The 24,184-nt window shown below is 39.4% G+C and overlaps 1 protein-coding gene across 1 annotated transcript in view; it reads right to left on the bottom strand.

Annotated features, from left to right (window-relative positions):
- Positions 1-346: 346 nt before the first annotated feature.
- GAP43 (growth associated protein 43) overlaps positions 347-24,184 on the bottom strand; it is a 100,688-nt gene continuing 76,850 nt past the window's right edge. Inside the window, exon 3 of the mRNA XM_035000117.1 lies at positions 347-616. Within this exon, the coding sequence (XP_034856008.1) occupies positions 528-616 (89 nt within the window). The 3' untranslated portion in view covers positions 347-527. The remainder of the gene's footprint in view (positions 617-24,184) is intronic.

Genomic DNA, 24,184 nt, shown 5'->3' on the forward strand with positions numbered 1-24,184 from the left:
TATTTATTTATTTGTTTATTTATTTATTTTCAAAACAAACTGAGTTTTTGATTTTTTTCCTTTTTGTTCATTCCATCACATTAAAAGGAGGAAAAGAAAAATGGTTTTGAATTCACTCGATATTTTGGACTCCTCAGATGAACGGAACATTGCACACACACTTGGAACAGAGAGATAGAGAGGAAAGTGGACTCCCACAGGGCCACACGCACCAGATCAAAAAACTTGGATACAGTGCAAGAATTTCCCAAAATGATTGGATCATCATTACCAAAAACTCGCCATAACAACACCAAGAAACAAAAAATGTTTAAGCCACACTGTTTGACTTGGGATCTTTCCTGCTTTTTTTTTTTTTTAAATGTTTGCCACACAGAGAGAAAGAGGGCTAGTGGGTAGGAGAGGACAGACTCACGGACGTGAGCAGGACAGGAAGGGAAACTTCAGAGTGGAGTTGAGAAAAGGGTGGGGAGAGACAGGGTTCAGGAGAGGGGAGGGTGGGGACGTGGAAAGCCATTTCTTAAAGTTCAGGCATGTTCTTGGTCCGCCTCACGTTCTTCTCCTTTACCCTCATCCTGCCGGGCACTTTCCTTAGGTTTGGTTTCATCTACAGCTTCTGAGGAAGAAAACAAGGTGGGGAGGGGGGAGAGGGGGTTAGTATTTTGTCTCATTTGTGAATATGATAACGCAATGCATTTCTCCTTTTCATACCATTTCATAAGAGATTTAAGATAAAAAGAGATTTTGCTATCCCAGTAATATATATTCCAAGTTCAGAAGATGTTACCTCCAGGAGGCTGTTCAGTGACAGGTATGTACAAGCTCAGGAACAAAGCTATGCATTGGGGGAAGGAGCCACTAAACAGAAATTACCATGGTCTTTAATCTCTCAGTCTTGCAATTAAGATATCCATACATAGGCTCTTCAAATAAGGAATCAACAACAATCTTGTATCTCTTTTCCATCAAGGTCAGGCTAATTGTGACAGATAGTTTTGGGGGATCACTGAATGGCCATTCCAACTCTCTCACCCCTTATTTGTGGTGTTAGGCTGAAAAGTAAAATATTTGAGTTTCCAGATCCCCTTGAAGCTAGGGGTGTCCATATAACACAGTGATGGCCAATTAGATAGAGAAAGAATTCCCTGGGGAGGATCCCAGAGGAGGAGGTTGCCCTTTACCTTCTGCTATTCCTGATGACTGAGACATAGATCAGTACCTGATAGTGTTAGCAGCTATCTCCTGACCATGAAGACAAAAACTATACACTAAGGATGGTGGGGCAGAAAGATGGGGAAAAAAAACTATCATTGAGTGACCTATCCCTCCTACACATCTTTTCCTCAGACTTTTTTTTTTTTTTATGAGACAAATAGCTAACCTCTAAACTAAACCATAGTAGTTCTTAGTTTCTTGCAGTCAAGGAACATTCCAACTGAATATACTTATCCATAAGGCAATGTGCTTTGCTTAGCAAGGAAGACTGAATCTTTTTAAAGGATAATTTTTCCTCAGGAAGTAGGCAAATTTTCTAACTCTTCTGCCTGATTTCCTGATAGACTCAGTCAACTGATTTCATGTTACAGTCAGTTTACTAATATGCCAGCTAGTGAAAAGAGAATTCTTTTGCCCTACAATCACCTGTGTTGGTAACCTAAACTCCCTGTGTTGGGTGTCCCTCAGATTACCCCCAGGCTCAGTAATTTGTTAGGACTCACAAGACTCAGTATATAGTCCTATTCATGGCTATTATTTACTACAGTGAAAGGATATAAAACAAAATCAGCAAAGGGAAAAGTTGTATGGGATGAAGTTTGGAGGAAATTACACACAAGCTTCCAAGAGTCCGTTCCCTATGGAGTTATACAGGATGTGCTTAATTCCTTCAGCAATGAACTGTGACATGTATGAGATGTCATCCACTAGGGAAGATCACCTGAGCTTACAAATACCGAGTTCTTACCAGAGGCTGATCATGTGGGCACCCTCTACCTAGCATGTACCAAATCCAGACTCCCAGAAGGAAAACAGATGTCCAGCATAAACCACATTGTTTGCAAAAGAGTTTAGGCATAGTAAAGACTCTTAGTTAGGGAATGGTAAGAACCCTCTCAAAATCCAAGTTGCTAGATGCCAGCCAAGGATCAACTTCACAAGCAGCCTTTCTAAGAATTGACAAATGTTGAGACTAGAGAAATCAGGGCCTTATAGGAGACCATTAAAAGAATTCATACAAATGTATGTCTCTTTCAAATCATTCAGCTATATATTTATATTCAGATAAAGCTCAATGTCCACATCCAAATAAGACCCACCACTGGAAATACATTTTTGGAGTTCTTTCTTTGGAACAAGCATCTAATAATATTCTCTTAAATCTTTCAGTAGCAGAAAATGCTTATCTCCTTGAAAATAGATTTGATTTTTAGAATGAAATGAGGCTGGTCTGGTAAATAAGGTAGCAGCTATGATGGATAATTTTAATGTTACAATGACTCGTTTTTTAAAGATTTATTTATTTGAGAGAGAGAGAATACAAGTGGGGGGAGGGGCAGAGGGAGAGGGAGACAAGCAGACTCCCCACTGAGTGGGGAGCCCAATGTGGGGCTTGATCCCAGGGTCCTGAGATCATAACCTGAGCCAAAATCAAGAGTTGGGTGCTTAACCAACTGAGTCACCCAGGCACCCCTACAATGACTCATTTTTGGCCAAAGTTTTTAAGTCTGATTTATTTTGGGGATTTGTCATTGACCATAAGTTATTTCCAAAATGTAATTATTACAGTAAGGCTACCTACCATTACTCATAAAGGTATTTTAAGGCTATAACCTTCTAAGTTGACCATTATTGGCATACCAAACATATTTTCCAGGAAAAAATTTTTGTATGAAAAGACTAACTCAGTTCTGATCATTGTAATGCTTTATGTACCAGCATTGTTCTCATGGATTATAGAACTTCAGTGTACTAATGAATCAGCTGATTTTCTGCCAGAAGAAAATTCTCAGATTTATTTCGGTGAGGTTCATTTATAGCAATTTGGAATTCTTTTAGAGAGTTTACTTTGTTCCAGCCCTGCTCAAAGCTTTGGATACCACAAGTATGCCCAAGGTGGTTTACTATCCTTACCACCCAGAGAACAATATATTTAGTGTCCTCCTCAAACCATAAAAGAAAGAGAACCTTGATTTAAAGTGGCCAGAAGCATAGAGAAGGTTCAGTTGTAGGAACAAGACAAGACTTTAAGCTTTTCTTTCTAAAATAAAAACTTGGGAGCTATGAGGTAGTTTTGAGGGAGATTAGGGAACTTGAGAGAAAAGGTAGAAGCAGGATAGGGAAGGTGAGAAGAACTGTTTGTAGAATAAGGGAACAACATTCCAAAAGGGAAAACAAAAGAACAAAGATTCAAGGAATCCTGAGAAGCAGCCATACTTTCTGTCCTCTGTTGGAGTAGAATCAGGTTAAATACTCCCAAATTCCCATACTTTATCTTGTCACCCTTTGTCTGGCCCTGGGAGAAAGGGCGAAACTTGTATACATCTGTTTATTGTGACAGGAAGTGCTGCTGTCCACTCCCTATTAAAAGAGCTTCAATATCTAATTTCCTTTAAAAGCTTCAAAGTATTTGAAATATAATTATTTATTCATTTACTTGTTCAGTAAGTTGTTATTGAATACCCGCAATGTGTCAGACATTCTTCTGGATATTGAGAAGAAGAGGTGAAAAAAACAGCAAATATTCTTGCTCTCACTTAAGCCTTTCAACAATATACCCTGAACAGACAATGAAATCCATAATCATAGAATGTTGGCAGGGAGAGGGGCCTCAAAGAACATCTAGTTACTAGATATAACTCTTCAAGGGTAACAACAATATGATTTTGCTCAACTTGGAACTCCCCCGTGTCTAGCACAGAACCTAGTGCAGAAAGGGCCCTCAGTAAACATTTATTGAATGAAAGAATGAATGGACATCCTCACTTTATAGATGAGGAATCAGAAGTCCAGGTATTTCCCTGAACCATATGGTTTTCTCATGACCTAGCCAGGACTAAAACCTAGAAGTTCTACTAATCTTGGTTTCCCCATTATATAAGGTGGGCAAACTTGACCAGAGGAGGGCAAGATCAAATCGGTTTTATCAATTCAGCATTAGAAACGAGTAGCTAGGGTCCACAGGTTTTCAGTGATCTAAAAAATTTCTGACATTAAAAACAAATCATTGGCTCCAAAATTTAAAATAAAAACCATAAAATTAAAACTGATGAAGTTCAACTAGTTGACTACAAAGGGAACATGTCAGTCAGTTAGCTGGAACTCAATTTAACTGAATACATACAATTATATATACATTATATTTTATATGAGATGAGAGGAGTTTTTTAAATTTTATTTACTTGATATTACTGAATAATAAAAAAAAAGGCGTCATCTTTGTATTAGAAGAAGGGATGACTAGCGGGTAGAAATAAAATGTGTCAAGTCAGTGGATTCAGTGAAATTTATATAGGCCTCCAGGAAATTATGGGGAGAAAAAATATGGAGGAAGGAAACAATCTAAAGTAAGAATCTTCTACAACCACAAAAGTAAAGCAAGCTAAGAACTCATAATAATATTTTTTAGGACCTACACAAAAACAGAAACAAGCCAAAATAAACCTACATGCAAATGAAGGAAACAGTAATCAGATGTGGAGCATATACCTGCTCTAGCTAGATCCACTTTGATGGGAGACTGTGTACGAGTTTGGGCAAGGTTTTAACCTTAGACAAAGGGGAAGTTATCGGAAACAGAATCCAAGAGCTATGTATAAATGCGTCCATTTTAGCCTGAATGCCAGAGAGAACTTCTGGATATTGCGAACTTGTTCCTTCTCCTTCCGATACCAACTCTAGACAAGTCATTGTAGTTAATAAATCATGTTGACCACATACTGGTATAGCTACAGTTTTTTACCTCTTCTATTCAGCAACCTCACTGCCTGGAAAGAACCACAAATTATGACTTTCCTGACCCGTTGTACAAAGTATTTAGCTGTAGCTAACATAGTTGAGCACTTACTATATGCTCACTCAAAGCAGTTCTACATGTACTTGTGTCATGTCATTGAATCCTTGCAGCTCTTTTGTTGTTCCCTTTTACAGCTGGGGAAGCTGAGGTATAGTGAGATGAAGTAACTTTCCCAAGGTTAGACTGTTTGTCAATGGCAGCAGTAAATTTCAAACTAGGACAGAGACATCTAGGCAGGTTCTATTTTAGATTGCCGCCCCCCCCCCCCCGCCCTTATCTTTGCCCAAGAAGAATGGGTGGGCTCAGAGTGGGAACTAGAGTAGGGGGTCCATTGGTACCTATTCCTGTAGCCTACAAAGTCCAAAAACTGGCCTTAATAAAAGCAGCTCAGAATGGAGGGAAGAATCTTGATTAGTCTTGAACAATATGAAATCTGGTCTTGGCACTCTCTGGCACTAATTACATAATTGTAAATGCTAGAGATGAGTTAATATGTAATCTTTAGTATTTTGTACAAAAACTTTGATCACCATGGTGAGTGTCAGAGATAGATGAATGTCTCAGGCCAGCTGGTCACTCCAATTATCATGATCCAATTAGGGTAAATAATCACCTTCCCCATCTAGAGGATCAACCTGCCTCTGAGACAGTTACTGCTTAAGAAGAGGCTGTGGAAGCTAAAGATTGAATGGGATTTTTACTATCTGGTGATACAGAACAAGCAAGTGGAAGTAAATGGGCCCAGAGCTAGCAAACAAGGAAAGCTTGGAGTTGCTCATGTGATTGTTGAAATCTAGCAAGTTAAGGGGTAGCAAATGCTTTCTCTTTTTTTGGGTTAGCTCTCAAGAGCATTTTTGCTCATATTAAACATGGAAACCTAATATTATGGTTAAGATACTATAGAAAAAGCAAGATTAAAGGAATCACAAGTTATTCACAGGAATCACAGATATTTCAGGGGACCAGTGAACTTATTCTCATTAACAGACATTACTATTCGCTACCTAGCAATGGCTTCTCCCCACAAATCAGTCTTCACCAAGGGAAAACAACCCTGTAAATTTAAATTCAGTTTTATTATAAGGCAGAATGTATCCCCCAAAACAAACAACAACAAAAAACCCAAACCAAAAACTGATGATGCATTTTAGCAGTCTGGTTTAAAGGGGTAAAAAGTTGTTTTTTAAAAAAATGAAATTGGGCATTTTTTAATAATTATTGATATTAAATATATTAAATATTTAAATTCTCAAAAATTACATGTAGTCAATTTGAACAGATGACGTCCACATCTGGTAAAGAACTGTAACCTTCTCTGGCACTGGCATTTTAGCCTTGACAAAACCATTACTTCTTTCAGACCCAAAGACCTCTTAGAAATGACCATGTTCACTAGGGGTCTCCATGAATTTTACCATGTCTGTGTTAAGAAGAAAATTAACATCACAGATAGTAAAGTCATGAATTCTTAATGTTCTAAAGTTGAAGACACTAAAAAAGGGAAGAAAAAACGCGTTCACTCATTCGTGTATTTATTCGGTGAAAGGTCCTGAGCCTCACTATGTGCCACACACCATTCTACGCATTGCACATACAGCAGGGGTGCTATCGCAATGAAAAGACCAAGTAAGAATCTCTACCTTCCTGGAATTTATATGCTGGTAATTACTGGCATATTTATATGTCATGTGTATTGTTTGTTGGAGAAGGAGTGCTAAAGGAAAAAGTCACAACTGGACAAGAAGAACTCAGGCCAAAGGGGCATAATTTCTCCTGGATTTGCAAATTTGAGTATCTTTAATAAGCCATGTAAGTTTCAACGTATGGAAAACCCTGGCACTTTTCACATTCTGGACCCACAACCACCATTCCTAGGAAAGATCAAGACCACATTTAAACAGCAAGAAAGATGGAAGTCATTTCCGTATGCACTTGAAACAGTGTGGTGGTGGCCTTAAAAGAGTAAGGGGACTCAGGCAGATGACTGCACGGTGGTCCTTGAAAGATGCATGCCAAACTGGCTTTTTGATCTTTATCGAAATCAAATCTGGAAGCAGCTCTTGACTTTACGCATCCCGTTCATTTCCTCGAAAGGGTGAGAATAGCACATCTGTGCATTCTGTCGGTGAGCAAACAGCAGGAGCATATGAAGCAGCGACTGCTCGCGTGCTCAGTCGGGCGGCCCGGCTGCAGGCTGCAGTGCTGCTGGAGGGATGGCCGTGTTCCCAGCTGCCATCGCCCACCCTCAGCTCTAATGGCCCTGTTTACTGGCTCCGCTCCAGGCCCCTCCACAGCCCTACATTACTGAAATTAGGTTGAGTGGATTTCCGAGTAAAACATTATCTCTTGGGACCTGCCCAGCTCTCCCCAGCCTTGTCAACATTGATTAAATAGAAGCTGCTATCATCCTGGGGCCATGCCCACAATTACTCTACCAATCACACGGGGCTGCGGTGTTTGCTTTCCCTTTTTATTTTCACTTTTCTTGAATATTAAACATTATCACCTCGAAGGCTCAAAGGAAAGTAGTTAAAAAAGCATTCTGTAGCTAACTCACATACATCCCTTTGTCGCTCACATGGTCTTCCTCTTGAGCTATGGACCAGATGTCGATTTGGAGCCTGGATCATGGCTTTGGATGGTCACCGGGATCCACATTTTGAACACCCTTTTCAAACTATGTTTTACAGTTTAAATTCCTTTCAAAGCACTGAGCCAGTATACACCATTTTGATGTCAGCAGAAAGGTGCAAATTTTACCTCTGCCCCCACCTCTTGCTTTCTGAGCCTTTGAAAGAGAGGATAATTTTACTACTTATACTATTCACTTGAGGATTTCAAAGAGTAACAAAAATTTAACCAAGGAGAAAACTCAAAGGCAACATGGTGGCGGGGTCCCAGTGATATCTGACACATACATACACATGTTTACTTCTCTCAAAAGTTTAGGCCTAGGACCAAGCTGATTTGTATTCCAACTTTGACCTTGCCACCAATTAGTCATATGATCTCAAAGAAATTACTTTTCCTTTCTTTGCCTCAGTTTCCTAATCTATACAAAATATGAATAATATTGACCACCCCACCTTATTGCAGATTGTATAAAAGCTCAAAGAAAGCATTTAAGAGGACTTTATAAAATTTAAAGTGTAGAATGCAGTTATGTTGAGACTTTAATCCAAGCTGTGAGATTCTGGTGAAAAACACCCATCAAGTTTAACATTCTCATCCCAGGAGGGGGAAAAAAAATTCCCAAAGGGATAAAAAACTTCTTTCCCAGATAAATGATTAAAAGCACTTCTCCCCTAGAATGTTCCTGTAGTCTCTGACTCTGATCAGAAAATAAGTATGCAGGTGATTTATTAATTAAATAGCTATTCAGTTACAGAGGTTGGGAAAGAATCTAAGATCTCTAACATTTGGAGCAAAAGTTGGTGTTTTTTTGGTCCTGCTTCCTTGCTTCCTTGCTTCCTTCCTTCCTTCTTCCCTTTCTTCCCTCCCTCCCTCCTTCCTTCCTTCTTCTCTTTCTCCCATCATCCCTTCCTTCCTTCTTTCCTGAAAGAAAAATGACCCAGATATTTTTGTTTTGAAAAAAATCAAAGCAAAAGTCAAAGAACATACAAGTTGACTGGCCTTGAAAACTTCTTAAACATTCTCTATATAAAATGTCTGCCAAACCATTAAAATTAGTGTTCTATTTTCTTCCCCCATTAGAAACGTGCAGAAAGATTTTTAAAAAATTGAAATTTACATGGCTCACATAGTTGCCCCAAGTCATTTCTGGGACAAGATGGAATAAATATATAAAATTAAACTGTTAACAGTATTTCTTACCGTTCTCACAATGAACAAGTCAACTTTTAAAGGTTAAAAATGAAAACAAAAATTGGGGGGATTTTCACTCTAGCATAACAGTCAAGTAACTTCACCCCTTCATCCTTCCCCTTAGCTAAACTATGTGCTACGCCGGCAGTTGAATCTGGAGATCTAGTGAGACACTGCTCTCTGTCAGACCGTTAGTCTGAGGGGTCAGTACAAACAATGACAGCTCCTGTGACACAGAAATTTGGAGAAGGGCCATGTTAGGGATGCAAAAGTGATGTTGTGATATTGAGTGTTGCTAATAGTGATGATCAGAAACAGTTTAGCCTAAAAATTGAGTTTGTTTTCCTCTTTTCTGTGGAATTGTGTATTTTTTAAATACTTCAAAATTCCATCTGACAGGAGTTCAACTCTCCATTGCCCCTTTTCACTTCACAGTATCCCAGGTGAGGAGAATCCTAGCTGGGAGAAAGGCTTAGTTGCATGTCTCTGGCCTTTACAAACTCAATTGTCTTAGAGGCCAGGCAGATAACATTAATGTGAAAAATCTGGCCACTGGTAAAACCAGTGGTAGGGTCAAAAGGCATTCAAAAATTTTAAAACACTCTCACTGGAAAAATAAAAGGAGGCAGGGTGTCTGGAGTAAGATTTTTTAATTGTACCAAGAAGATACATTTGTGGACTCTGATTTCAAAATGAAAGAGGTTCCTTTTAATCAGAATAAAAGTCATATTTGTCTTCAAGAACCAACTTTAAATCGGGAATCCTGAAGAATAATGCCTCTTCCATTTTGTTAATTTTAAATTACAGATCTTCGACTTACAATGGGGTTATGTTCCCAAAACCCCATTGTAATTTGAAAGTATCATAAGTCAGGGGTGCCTGGGTGGCTCAGTCGGTTAGGCAGCCAGCTTTTGATTTTGGCTCAGGTCATGATCTTGGGGTCCTGGGATCAAGCCCTGCACTGGGCTCCACACTCAATGGGGAGCCTGAGGATTCTCTCCCTCTCTCTCTGCCCCTCCTCCTGCTCACTCATGTATGTGCTCTCTCTTTCTCTCTCTCTAAAATAAATAAATCTTAAAGAAAGTATCATAAGTCAAAAATGCATTTAATACCCCTAACCTACTGAACATCATTAATTAGCCTTGCCTATCTAAAACAGGCTCAGAACATTTACACTAGCCTACAGTTGGGCAACATCATTTCACACAAAGCCTGCTCTATAATAAAGTGTTGGATATCTCATGGAATTTATTGAATGCTGTACTGAAAGTGAAAAACAGAATGGCTGTGTGGGTGCAGAATGGTGGTAAGTGTATCTGTTATTAACCCTTGTGATAGCCTGGCTGACTGGGAGCTTCAGATCGCTGCCACCGCCCAGCATCACGAGAGAGGATCATACCACATACTGCTAGCCTGAGGAAAGATCAAACTGCAAAGTATGGTTTCTACTGAATGTGTATCACTTTCACTCCATTATAAAGTCAAAAATCGTAAGCCAAATCATCGTAAGTCGGAGACCATCTGTATTCATATTTCAAGATTTTTTTAGTGAATGAAATAAAAATAGGCAATGCCTATTTCAGGTTTTATAAATGGCCTACCAAAGCAAAAAGAGGTAGCAAAAAGTTAATTCACAATATTATCTCTCCCTTTGCTTGCCATTCAAGTTTTCGATACATCTCTGTATCCCTACTGAGGCCTTCCAGATGTCCTATGCTCCTTGTCACAGATGCTATCGGTGTCCTCTCAGATGCCTCTGCCATCTCCCAGCTGCTGGAGGTGTTGGCTGCCAATGGCCCACTCTTGCCCCTTGAGTGGGGGTATGAATTGTGAATCACCACAACCTGATGTGTCTGAAAGGTGATGCCCCTTTTGCCCCCCGTGACTCTAGTGCCCTTGTTTTGAGGCAAAACAGTCTGGCTGTGGTACAGTTTGTACCTTAGAGCTCTCTGTGGGATCAGGTTGAAACTTCACTTTTCCTGAACCCACATCTTTGACTGTCTTCTTCCCCTGGTCTGTCCTCTTTTTCACTCCCTTCCAGATTTCCACCGATAAAGTATTCACACAAGAATCCCATCTCAGGTGCAGATTTTAGAGACTGGGACCAAAGTTATTCCTTTAACTAAAAATTAAGGACTGGAGTTGGGAGGCAGGCCAGTCAATTATCTTAGTCAATGCGCATAGCGAGTCTTCAAGGTTTGAATCATTTGAGTTGGCTGCTTAATTTTCCCTCATGACACAGCTCAAATGTTGTTTCCGCACTCCAAAACTATCCTAGGTGTAATTAGTCAGTTCCTTCTCTTTATTTATATGGAAATTATACTCTTGCATTATACATCAGTTTGTGGTATCCTTTGAGTCTTCTTGACCGTGAACTAACTTTTCAAAGGAAAAGGATACATTTGCTAGAATTTAAACTTCACAAAGGCAGAGATTTTTTTTTTAAGTTGGTCTACCTTTTATTAAAACCATGTTCTGACAATTATAAACAAAGTAAATAATAAAGCACTTCCCTTCATCAGGGAAGACCACTCCCACCAACCCACACCACTCTTGGTATGACACTGCTTTTAGGTTTTAGCATCCAGGCTAACTTCTCAAGAAAGTCATCCATGATCCTTTAGACCAGTTCCTCTGTTATGATCCTCAGGCAGAGATTTTTTTTAATTTATTTTATTCATTAATAAATCCCAAATGCCTAGAAAAGTACCAGGCACATATATATGTTTTAGTGAATCAATTCATTTACATTAACCCCAACTCTTAGTATCATGCTTATCACAAGATAGGCATTTAATATTTATAGGGGAAAGAAAATATGGAAAAAGGGAAAATCCCAGGAATGCTTTGTGACATGTAAATAAAACCTGTATTGCCTCAAGCAGAAAAACTGTGGACCTGTAATGTTTGAATAGCAGGGGTCTGTCTGAATTTCAAAACATTGGATTATAAAAAGGAACCTCAACCATTATCCTGGCTCATAGCCATGAAAAGCATTATCCCATTCTCCTCCTTTCCTCCTTTTTTTTTTTTTTTTTGGTTAACTTTATGTCTATCTTCTAATTTTATAACAAATTACTCAGATAAAAAAAAACCCAAATGTAAAAAATAGATATGTACTAAAAGCATAACTATTTTTAGATGATGGCGTAGAGTAGTGAATAAGAAAGCTGGTTCTTCAGTCAGACTATTTGCATTTAAATTCTATCTCTGACAACATGACTTTGAGTGAGTTACTTAACCTCTCATTGCCTCATTTTCCTTATCTGTAAGGAAAACCTGTAATTGGTGCTAGTATTGTTACCCACCTTATGGTAACACTCTAAGATACCTTGCTTACCTATGTGCCTAAGAAATGAGAGTTATCATCTCCCTATCTCCACTAATTCATGCTTATCCAATCTTAGTGCACAGGCCCAATTTTTTTTTTTCAAATAGCCCAAGAAAGGGAAGAACAGCCTGTGGCTTACAAAGTTTTTTGCTTGTAGAGTGGAAAAAAAATCATTCTTTGAGAAAAGGTTTTGAAGTCAAGGGCCAAAGTCCAGAAATGATTATAACAGCAAAGATGACAACTGACCAAACTTGAAGGGCATGAGTCTATGATGTATGATGAAAGAATCAGGGCTGCTAAACAGTAATGTTTCAAAAGGCAGGAACTTCTCTGCTATTGCTTCTGCTTAAGAACAGAACAATCTCCTCTATTTCATACCCAAAGAATAGCAGCTAATTGATTTCAAAAGGAAATAACCTTATCTTTGGCTTTGGCTCCATTTGATTCCATAAATTTTGTAGCAAAAGTTTACCACACTGAATGAACAAGAACTAAGTCACCCCCATCCCCAGATATGCAGTAAATCTTGCATCCAGTAGGCAACTTACAGAGGTTATGGCAATTCTCCAGGCACAAGACATCATATCCAATTTTAAGAAAAATTTCCTTATTTGATAATAATCACCGAATCTAAGACTTGAAAGAGACCTAAGACTTCTTGTCCTTTAACCTTAAGGAAAACTATTAGATACAGTGAGATTCTTCAACTTCATTATGAGAAAGATCTTTTCATTTCCAAGAAGACTTACAGTCATCTGGGGACAGGGCCTATGTTGGGGGATAAGTCCTTGGGGGCTGTGGAGAGACTGCTCTGATGGGTTTTTCTTCCCACCTATGCACAACACCCTCTCATTTCTGGACCTTCTAAAGCAAGGAATTATAGCAGACTTTGAAGGACAGAGTAAAGATAGAGTAGGAAGGACTGTTCTCTTTTAAAAATTCTAGGCAAGGAAATACCATACTTTTTGCAATCTTGTTAAAATATGGTTAATTTAGCATTCCCCCCACCAAGGCTTATCTATAATTTTTCCTGCTGCATTCTGGAGAAAGTTAGTAATTTTCAAAAAAATCAGACCCTCAGGTATTTGATATTAATTATTTAGGTCCCTACTTAAGAGATGGGAAAAATTAAACAGGATTATCATTTGTTGGTCATTTTTCACTGAGTCTACTTCTCAGCTTTTCTTTCTCACAGTTTTTCTTTTTCACTCAAACAGGCTGCTTAGACATTGTACCAGCCTTTTCAAGTTTGTTTTTCCTTAGGTATTTCTATTATAGTCACCATAGATCTCATCTAGAGATCAGTTATGCAAGTGTGGTCATTTGTGTTTGTCAGACCTTAAGAAATTTCATGAACAATCTTCTGGGCTATACTGATTTTCTTTTTCTTTTTCTTTTTAAAGATTTTATTTATTTAAGAGAGAAAGAGAATGAGAGAGAGCGAGAGAGAGCACATGAGAGTGGGGATGGTCAGAGGGAGAGGCAGACTCCCAGCTCAGCAGGGAGCCGATGCAGGACTTGATCCTGGGACTCTGGGATCATGACCTGAACCAAAGGCAGTCGCTCAACCAACTGAGCCACCACTATACTGGTTTTCATTTAAAAATTCAACTCGTCAGGGGTGCTTGGCTAGCTCTGTCAGAACAGCATGCAACTCTTGATCCGGGATTGTGAGTTCGAGCCTCATGTTGGGTGTAGAGGTTACTTAAATAAATAAAACTTAAAAAAAAATAAAAATAAAAGTTCAAATAATCATTTGTAATGTTTTAACAGACTGAGTTAATATGCCTATTACAGAGATTATATTTTCAACATTTGTATTTAAAACAAAAACAGATCCTAGGTTGTCAAATCCCAAGATCTGATATTTGATTAAATGATTTGATTATCTGACCTGATAGTTAAAATACAGAAACCAAAGTTAGACATAATTGTAACTGTGTCAGAGTCACTTCAACAATGACTATAGCTGCCTAAGAATTTTTCCTACTTGTGAGTATCTATTGCTTAGGTAACATTTAGATTTTTAAATAAAAGCACTACGCTTATGAGTCCTATTCAGCTTGTGCCTTGCTGTGACTCACTAGGATGTGTTTGGGTGGTACTTGAGATTAACCAGACCGTTATTTAACTTTGTTGCTGAATTTTCCCTTATGGCTGTATCTATATAGTACAAAAGAAAACTAAAGATGTGGCAGTTACTAATTTTATCAATGCAAGTGGATAAACCACATAATTCAGGACAAAAAAACAAAAACTATATATATTGTCATAGAGTTGGCTTGTAACTGTTCATAAAATTACAGAATAGTGGCAGTTGAAGGAGGTCTTGGAAATTATCTGATCTCAGCCCCTCATTCCCTCTGACAAAAACTGACGATGGAGAGTCTCTGTGACTTGCCCAAAATCACACAGCTAATTAGAATTCAGATCCTGCCATAATACCATTATACCTCTCACGGCCTTTGGGGATGAGTGGATTCCACTGCTTGATTTTAACTTGCATCTCTCCCCAGTGGCCCTAAATGCACTCCACCCCCTCCCAACTCTGTTCTTGCCCCTTTCCCCCTTTCTCTCTCACCTCCCTTCTCCACTCCCTCCCTCCATTCCTTTTCTCCTTTGTGAAATGAAAGGTAAATTCAATATAATTTTGCTTTAAGGGTCACCAGAAGTACTTTTAGATACTCTGGATGTTTTCAGAACCAGGACTAAGGATCATCGTTGTATCAAACTTTAATATATTGTGTACAGATTGTGAGGGGTGAAGCAGATATTCTATGCAGAGAGGAAAAACATGGGGACCTCTAAAATTAGTAACTTGGGCTGAAAAGTTATCACCAACTACGGTAGGTTTCATAAACTAAGTGACTAAAGAGTTACCAGATAATAAAAGTCCAGAATTGCTAAAATTACTACAAATGCTGTCATATCTAGGAACCTGTAAAAGACCATTACTATGTCCTGAAGAAGAGGAAATGAAAATGCACGTCATCCCACCTACCACCCCCTTCACTTCCCAATGGAAGCAGAGTGTTAAAAAAAACCAACTGAGAAGGTTTAACTCAATTTTGAAATTAATTTTAAAAATATTATTGTAACAAGAAAGCCCTATAAAAGGTGCTTGTGTTATATGCTTGCATGTGGGTAAATAAATGCAATCCCCATCTCTTACTGGGACAATTTGTTTTGCACTCATTGTGTGTTTTGGCTTCCTGGGGCTTGTCAAATTATGGCACCGCCTTTGAGTGAAAAACTGCTTTAAAAATCAATAGCATTCACTGGAATACAACCAGAACTCTATCGAAAAAGTAATATTTGTATTTGTACTGATTTTTCTCTCTTTAGTCAAAGAGCTGAAAGTTCTTTACTTAATGGCAAAGAATGTAATAGCTTTGGCTATTTGAGGACACTGGGAAAATAAGCAGTTAAAGAATAAAGATTCACAGTGAGCCTGTGGTTTACCTGGAATAGATATACAATCATATATGTTCTGCCCATCATATAATACTCCCATCTGAAAGCTCATCCCACTGAAGGCTTTCTCTCTTTTCTCCACCCAGTGTTTTTCTCTAAGAAAGCCATTTTCCAAGGCACACCTTATGTCTATAATTTACCTTCTCCTCTCTTCCTTCTTTCAAAACCCTATTTATATGAAAGTAATCAGACTATGTACATACAGAAACTATAGAGTAGAAAGGGGCTTTGGAGACCCTCCAGCAATGCCTCACCTTAAATACAGGAATCCCCTAGAACACTCTTAGCGGATGGACAGCCTCTGCTTCAACAGGCCATTCCAACTTTAACAGTAACTTATTCCTGATATCCAGCTAAAATCTACCTCCCTTAAGCCTTCATAGAGCTCTTTATTATAGAATAACATGGAACAAGATATATCCTAAATATATATATATTTTTGTACAAGACAGTCCAAAAACGCAAAGATAACTACCTCCTTGTTCAAGAAGTTTACAAACCTGTTCTTTTCCTCTTTGATCAAACTGCATGAAAAGCCAAGTTGCAGTTATGCTATCATTTCTTCACATCATCTTTTATTTCTCTATAAGCTGACTTTAACTTTACCATTTTTCTGACAGTACTCTCCTCAAATTCACCAAATATATATATATATTCCAAGTCATAAGGTCTTTTGTCATTTACTGTTGTCCTAGATCTTTTTTTGATAACTACTTCTTTTGACAGTTGTTGACCTTTAATTGAGCTCCATGCTCCAGAATACAGTGACAGTTAAGGAAGTCTCCCCACCCTTTTGTGCTCCAGAAAATGGCTTATTGCAAAACACTCTTCTCCCCATGATATGCTGTACACACTTTCTCATGATTCCCAGAAGACTTGTGGGTGACTCCCTTACCTGTAACAAGACCAAACATGGGGGCACCTGGATGGCTCAGTTGTTGGGCGTCTGCCTTTGGCTTGGGTCATGAAAAAAAACAAGACCAAACATGGTTCTTCCCCCATCTTTGCCTATACCTGCTGACAAAGCCAGACACAGACCCTCCAAATGCCCCTTCTTTGTCTCATGAGTAGCTGAGATTAGAACTGTTTGTCCCTTTGAAACAAGCTAGATACAGAGATAAACAAATCCTGTTCAGCTAACGGACTATATACTTCTGCTGACTGCACAACCCCAGTTGTAAATCGCCCCACCTGTAACTTGACTAGACTGCACCTCCCCGTAAGTCTAAGGGAAAGCTACCGCCTACCAAGCTACTATGATCTTGGGAGTTGGAGTCTCTATTGCAATAGCTTAAATAAAATAATCTCTTTAGTTGTGGATGCATTTTTGTTTCTTAAAATATTCCTTTTTTTCTTAACTTTAGTGAAGACTGTGTTCTAGATTTATTTCTGCTGTTTCCTAGGTCTTCTCTTGCCATTATGGGTCTAGTTTTTAATTCCCTGTCCCCTAACATGACTGCAATTCAAGAATCCTACCTTTTTTTGTAGACTCTGCAACAGAAAACATTCTAATGACTTCAACCCTGACCTCATAACCAAATAACTGCCCAATTTATATCATCACCATCATATTCTTAATCCTTATACATCACTGAAAACATATTACTTTCTTTATCACAAAATTTTAATGACTCCTGGCCTCATATACATTAAGTTCCAATTTCTACTGCCAAATATTTCTCTATATCCTTGGATCTACTCCTGGTTCCAATCCTATATCTCAATCTATACTGGACATCACACAATCACTATTACTACAGATATAACCAGTTTGGCCTTGTCATTCCTTAAAATCTTCTCTTTATATGCACCTATTTATATCTGTTGATTCTTCTTTCTCAGCAACTTATCTCTCTACTTGAGGCCATGAAATGGAAAGAAAAAAATAAGAACTGTATTGACACTTTTGTTGGAAAAATGTGCCAAACTCAAAGGGAATAGAGACTAGCCATATTACTACTGCTTGTGTATAGTGCTCTTTAATTTTACCTATTCTAGAAAGGGGGCAGTGGAGACATTAAAGTCTGAACCAGTGCAGTCATCTTTCAATGTGTCTTTCTGTTTCCAAGGTGGCCCTCTTGAAAGTGTCTTCCCTACCATTGATAGTGGTAGCTAAAATAGTTATTTAAAGCCAGCAAATGATAATGTGAAAGAGAGAAGAGATGGTTCCTGCCTCACCAAATTCTCTGTCATCATAGTTTGAAACAGGAGAAATGCCTTTCCTCCTGTTTTAAATGAGAATGTACTAAATCAAAAATTTTTTGGTCATAGTCTCACTATAATTTTGCTTAGACATGTTTGATGTTTGCACTCTGTCTGACCCATTTCTTTGCCATCACTGCTGATTCGGATTACAAAATTTCTGAAGAGTAGTAGAGAGGCTTTTAAAAAAATTTTTTATTTAAATTCAATTTAGTTAACCTATAGTGTATTATTAGTTTCAGGGGTAGAATTTAGTGATTCATCAGTTGCTTATAACACCCAGTGCTCATTACAACAAGTGCCCTCCTTAATGTCCACCTCCCCCCCACTGACTTGCCCTCCAGCAACCCCCAGTTTGTTTCCTATAGTTAAGAGTCTCTTATGATTTGTCTCCCTCTGTTTTTATCTTATTTTATTTTTCCTTCCTTTCCCCTAAGTTCATCTGTTTTGTTTCTTAAATTCCACATATGAGTGAAATCATATGGTATTTGTCTCTCTCTGAATGACTTATTTCACTTAGCATAATACCCTCTAATTCCATCCATGTCATTGCAAATGGCAAGATTTCCTTCTTTTTGATGGCTGAGTAACATCCTATTTTATTTTATTTTATTATTATTATTATTTTTTAAGATTTTATTTATCTGACAGAGAGAGACACAGCGAGAGAGGGAACACAAGCAGGGGGAGTGGGAGAGGGAGAAGCAGGCTTCCCGCGGAGCAGGGAGCCTGATGTGGGGCTCAATCCCAGCACCCTGGGATCATGACCTGAGCCGAAGGCAGACACTTAACTGACTGAGCCACCCAGGTGCCCCAACATCCTATTTTATATATATACCACATCTTTATCCATTCATTTGTCGATGGATACCTGGGCTCTTTCTATATTTTGGCTATTATGCACATTGCTGCTATAAACATTGGGCAACACGTGCCGCTTTGAATCACTATTTTTGTATCTTTTGGATAAATACCTATAGTGCAATTGCTGGGTCATAGGGTAGCTCTATTTTTAACTTTTTGAGGAAACTCCACACTGTTTTCCAGAACGGCTGCACCAGTTTGCATTCCCACCAACAGTGTAAGAGGGTTCCCCTTTCTCTGGATCCTCACCAACATCTGTTGTTTCCTGAGCTGTTAATTTTAGCCATTCTGACAGGTGTGAGGTGGTACTCATCATGGTTTTGATTTGTATTTCCCTGAACTGAGTGATGTTGAGCATTTTTTCATGTGAGTAGAGAGGCTTTTAAACTCATCCAAGGGCCTGGGTCATCCTGTCTCATGTTGAGACCAAAAGCAAGAAAATACTAGGGATAGGAAAGATAAATTAGGAGTTAATTTTGTTTTCTGAGTTAGATTTTTATGAGATCTTAGAAGGAGAATTGGTAAACTCGGAGATGTAGTAATAAATTTGGGGATAAAGATAACATTGGAAATTGAAGATGTGAGAGAAAATGAGAAAAAGATTTTTGACTGAAGTAATTTGACTATAAATTATAATATAAAAAGAAATTCTACGGATTATCAGCACCTTCCAGCCAAGGACTACCAAGAACACCTGTAGTTGAATAAAGTTGGATTTATTGACATGTTGCTCCCAGGGAGAACATAGAGAGTGGGAAACCATAAGGCATCGTAGTGAGATAGGGTTAGAAAGGACTTATCTGGGCTTGTGCTAGGGGATTTGGAGTTAGATTCAAGGAAGCAGAGCTTTGGTCTGAATTGGATGCTACCATGAAACAGGGGTCATTTTATGATTGAGCATCTCAACAAACATTATCTAGAAGGAAGGAAGAATGAGGTGAGTATCAGCACTCACATTAGCCAGCTAGGGAAATATTTGGCTATTTTATGGTTTAGACAATGCCCATAATTAGTCTGTGTTCAGACATGATTATGGTGGTCTTGAGCCATCACACAAAGTCTGATATTGGCATTCTATAAAATTGGTTATGTCAACAGGAGAATACCAAGGCCTATCTGTGAGTGCCAGGCCAGCTCCTAGTTATCAGGAGGTGCTTTTCTCTTTCTCAGAAGAAATAGGGGAGATTAAACTTGACTCTTCCAGATCTGATGTGTTGCTGTTAAAGCCCTTCCTTGCATGTGCCTGTATCCCACTCCAAAGTTTTCCATCTGGTAATACTTAGGGATGTATGATTCCCCTGAGCATCGGAGAAAGAGATATTACATTGATTGTCCAGAGACGGTGAAAGGTTCTACCTCAATCCAGTGCCATCAGCTGAAGCCTATCCTGAAATGCTTTTACTGGCTCTTAAAGATGCTTATGGCTCCCAATGGACAAGTGGCACTGTTTTCTAATTTAAAATATTTTAATTAAATAAAATCCTTTGTGAAGAAGAAAGAGAAGCCAGATTGGGGTCTGTCACCTCAGTTTTTTCGCACTTCACTGATATGACAAGACAGCAAGTTTGGCTTTTCTACCCTCTCTCTCTTCCCTCTTTCTTTAATGGCCTATCAAAAGGAACTCCCATCCTGTGTTGGCATTAATGTCTACTGTAAATAAAGAGGAAATGGGAGGAAAGAGGAGGAGGGAAGAGAGGGGTGTGTATGATAGAAGCTAGATTTGCAGCTCAATTGCAAGGCATCTCTGGGTGTCTAGACACCAGCTGCCTGGTAACCATGGAAACCCACTAACTTTGGCTGATGGGCTGAGGAGTAACAACTCTCAGGAGATCTGGTGGGAACATGGTGGTGGGGGTGGAGGAAGGAAAGTGGGAGTAATGGCAGAGAGTGTTAGAGTAGTGGCAGAGAAAGCGAGAGCAAACAAAACTCTCTTTGTGAACAGGGGCATTAACCTTGTTACTGGTTTTCTTGTGCACATTACACACATGGTGACAAGGTACAAATCTGCCATACCCAGCAGGTGTCAGGACACAGGTTGCTAAAGATGAAAAGCTGAGCTGGAAGGATTATATTCCCATCAACCTCCTGTCAGTGCCAAAGTACTTCCGCAGTAAACTAAAGCTTCCCACAGTAAACAGACACGATCATCAATTGTCTGTGGAAGTCTTGGGAGTAGGAAATTCCAATCCCCAAGACTGGCTGCCACTTTTACAAGCCCTCAGCAATGAAGATTAATCACAGCCCTTTATACCTGAAGTGTCCTCCCTGCCTGCTGCCCCCATTTTCCCTTGTTATATGCAAGGTTTGGCTGCTGATGGTGGTGGGAATGGAGGGAATGAGTAAGAAATGAAGAGTTACCAATCTTGAACAAAATCATCAATCATACTAATATATTTTGTTCTTTATTCATAAACAGATTCTTATCATCAGAGGTTTCCAATCCATAGACTTTAATGCTTTCCAGTTGTGTGCTATAATCCTGGTTCCTTCCACTACCCATTCCTTCTGGATTGGGATTTTTCAGGCAGCACCACCCCCACCCTCTCATCACCTAATTTTGTCCCCAGCCCCACCCCCCACCCACATGTCTCCATTCCACCTCACCACAGACAAACATACCCCTAGGGACCTCCAGGCTCTTTGCTCCTGCAAAACAGTCCTTTCTCACCAAAGTTCGTCACAGCTATACAGACTCGAGTTTCTTGTTTCCAGTGTTTTGCCTTTACTCAGGCAACCTTGCCCACCTAATAGACTCTAACAGAAGATCTGCGGGTTTTATTAGAGGTATCTGGGTCACAGAACTGCTTTCCAATTGTGCAAAGTTTATAGATGGTGTGAGAGTTAATCCTTGCCAGTCTGACTAATCAAAACCAACAGAGATGCCTGATTATATACATAAACACATATAGTCTGCAGATCTGTATACAGTGGTTTCCTCCTGAAATGCTCCTGAGCGGAAAAAAAAAAATGCCCCCATCATTATCATATTGAGCTATAATCAATATTAGGCAAATTCAACATACTTGAAAAAGGGTTACTAAGAGGTAAATGCTGACTTAACTGTAATTTATGATAAATAGAACATTTCAATCCACCAGGGACTCTTTATTAGACATAAAAGCTTCCATGACTTTGATTGGATGATTTCACATGAGAGAAAGGCAGCTCACTCCTAAGCAAAGGTGTGTTTTTGTCAGCTATTTCCAGTCAGGGTAGAATTCCCAGTGGTTCTGATTGCTAAAATGATTCTCTGCTTTTAGAGACATGTCTTTGTATGGGGAGATGAAACCGATTTCAGCCCTTGTACTTTTGCTCCATGTAGAGAATGACTGTGAAGCAGTGAGACTAGGACACGGCCACGCTGGTTCCCTGGTGCCACCAACACAGCCCAGATATAGTCACTGTCCAGCTGCCAACATCTCTGGTCAATAGGAGGAACAGCATCACATGTGAGAACTATATGAGCCACCAAGGAACTTGCAGGGCCAAAGGAAGATGGGGGAACATCTGTCCAGGTGGCAGAGGAAAAGTTTCTTTAGTGGCAATAAGGAGTGAACCAACTGAATGTCAGAGTGATTTGGGGTCACTCTGCCACCTAACCATTGACCATTGGGATGACTCAGCTACTCTGTTTGACTAAGTAGGTATCTTCTTCCTCACCTGTTGAATCACGCACGCCTATTGAGCACTCACTACCTGTTCTAGTTGCTGGGGATAGAGCAGTGCACAAAACAATAATGAAACAAACAATCTCCTCTCCTCTGGAGCTTATATTATACTATAAATAGACAAGTGGAATGTATAGCATGTCAGGTGGTGCGACAGAGAGATAATAATGGGGGGAAGGAGAATAGAGAATGCTGGGATGAGGGTGGGGTGACAATATCAAACAAGGAAAGTCTCTCTGAGGAGGTGACATGTGAAGAGAAGCTGAGGAGAGTTGGGGATTGGATGATATGAGCCCCTAGAGGAGGGAGATTTCCAGGCAGAGGGCCCAGGAAGTGCACACCCTAGCTGTGAGCGCACTTGGTTGCTGGAGATGTAGCAAGGGCATTAGTAGTGCTAGGATAGAGCAAGAAAGGGAGAGTAAAAGAAGATGCGATCCAAGCAGGGACCTAGGCGGATGTTAATTGTGGAGGGCTTTGAGGCCATTGTAAAACTGTGGCTTTTGTTGAAGCCAGATGGGTGTCAGAGAAATGGAGATGGGCTTAGGTTCTAGATGTATTTTGAAGGTGGAGCCACCAAGATTTGCTGACAGATTTCACATCATTAAAAAGAAAAAAAAAAATTCAGGGATAATTCCAAGATACATGGCCTGAGCCTCAGGAAGAGACGGGCCTGCTATTTCCTGAGATGGGAAAGACTAGAGAAGGTGCAGGGTTAGGGAGAAAAGGCAGGAGTTTGGTTTTCAAAATATTTAGTTTTGGGTATTTATTAGATATACAAATTGAGATGTAGAGTAAGCAGTTGTCTGGAGTGGGAACAGAGATCTGGGCTGCAGATGGAACATTGGGACTTATCAGATTGTAGACAATAATTACAGCCATGAACCGAGAGAGATCACCAAAGGACTAGACGTGAATGGAGAAGAGGAGGTCCAAGACTAAGCTGTGGGTTACCCCAACATTTAGAAGCCAGGGGATGAAGAAAGAAGGGCAAAGGAAACTGGAAGGGAAGAGACAACATGTGAGAAAAATCAGGAAGAGGCAATATGCTGGAAGAGGAGTAATGAAAGCATTTCAAAGAGTAGAAAGTGGTCAACTATCAAATGCTGTAGGTAGGCCAAAGAAGATGAGGTCTTAGAATTGACCACTGGATTTTAGCAAAGTAGAGGTCATTTGTGACTTCAGCAAAAGTTGTTTCAGTACAGGATGGGAGGGTAGGTGTGACTGTTGTGCATTCAAGAGAGATTAAGAAAAAAATTGTAGACAGTGAGTATAGACAACTCTGGTTAAGAACACAGACTCAAGGGCTAGACAGCGTGAGTTTGAATCTGAAAACAACCACTTCCAAACAAGTTGGGTTTTTTTTTGTTGTTTTGTTTTGTTTTGTTTTGAGAGGGGGCATGGGCAGAAGGAGAGGAAGAGAGAATCCCAAGCAGTCTCCATGCTCAGCAGCACAGAGCCCGATGCAGGGCTTGATTTCATAACCCTAAGATAATGACCTGAGCTGAATGTCCCACGCTTAACCAACTGAGCCACACATGTGCCCCTCCCAACAAGTTATATAACCTTTCAGTACCTTGATTTCTCTATCTATACAACGGGGATACAGTACCTACCTCATAAAGGGGTTGTTGTATCGGACATAAAATGCACAGATGATATGCTAAGTATTAACTAAAACAGTCCTTATCATCGATTTTCTCAATCCTCAATAAGACAGGGTCCTTGTGAATGAGTTCTATTACCCGTTCTGGAGCCTAAAATCATAAAAATTGTTGTTTGAGCAGCTATGATGAAAATTCTGCTAACCTT

This window comes from Mirounga leonina, unplaced genomic scaffold (assembly GCF_011800145.1).
Source record: "Mirounga leonina isolate KUSES-001 unplaced genomic scaffold, KU_Mleo_1.0 Mir_115, whole genome shotgun sequence".
NCBI lineage: Eukaryota > Metazoa > Chordata > Mammalia > Carnivora > Phocidae > Mirounga > Mirounga leonina.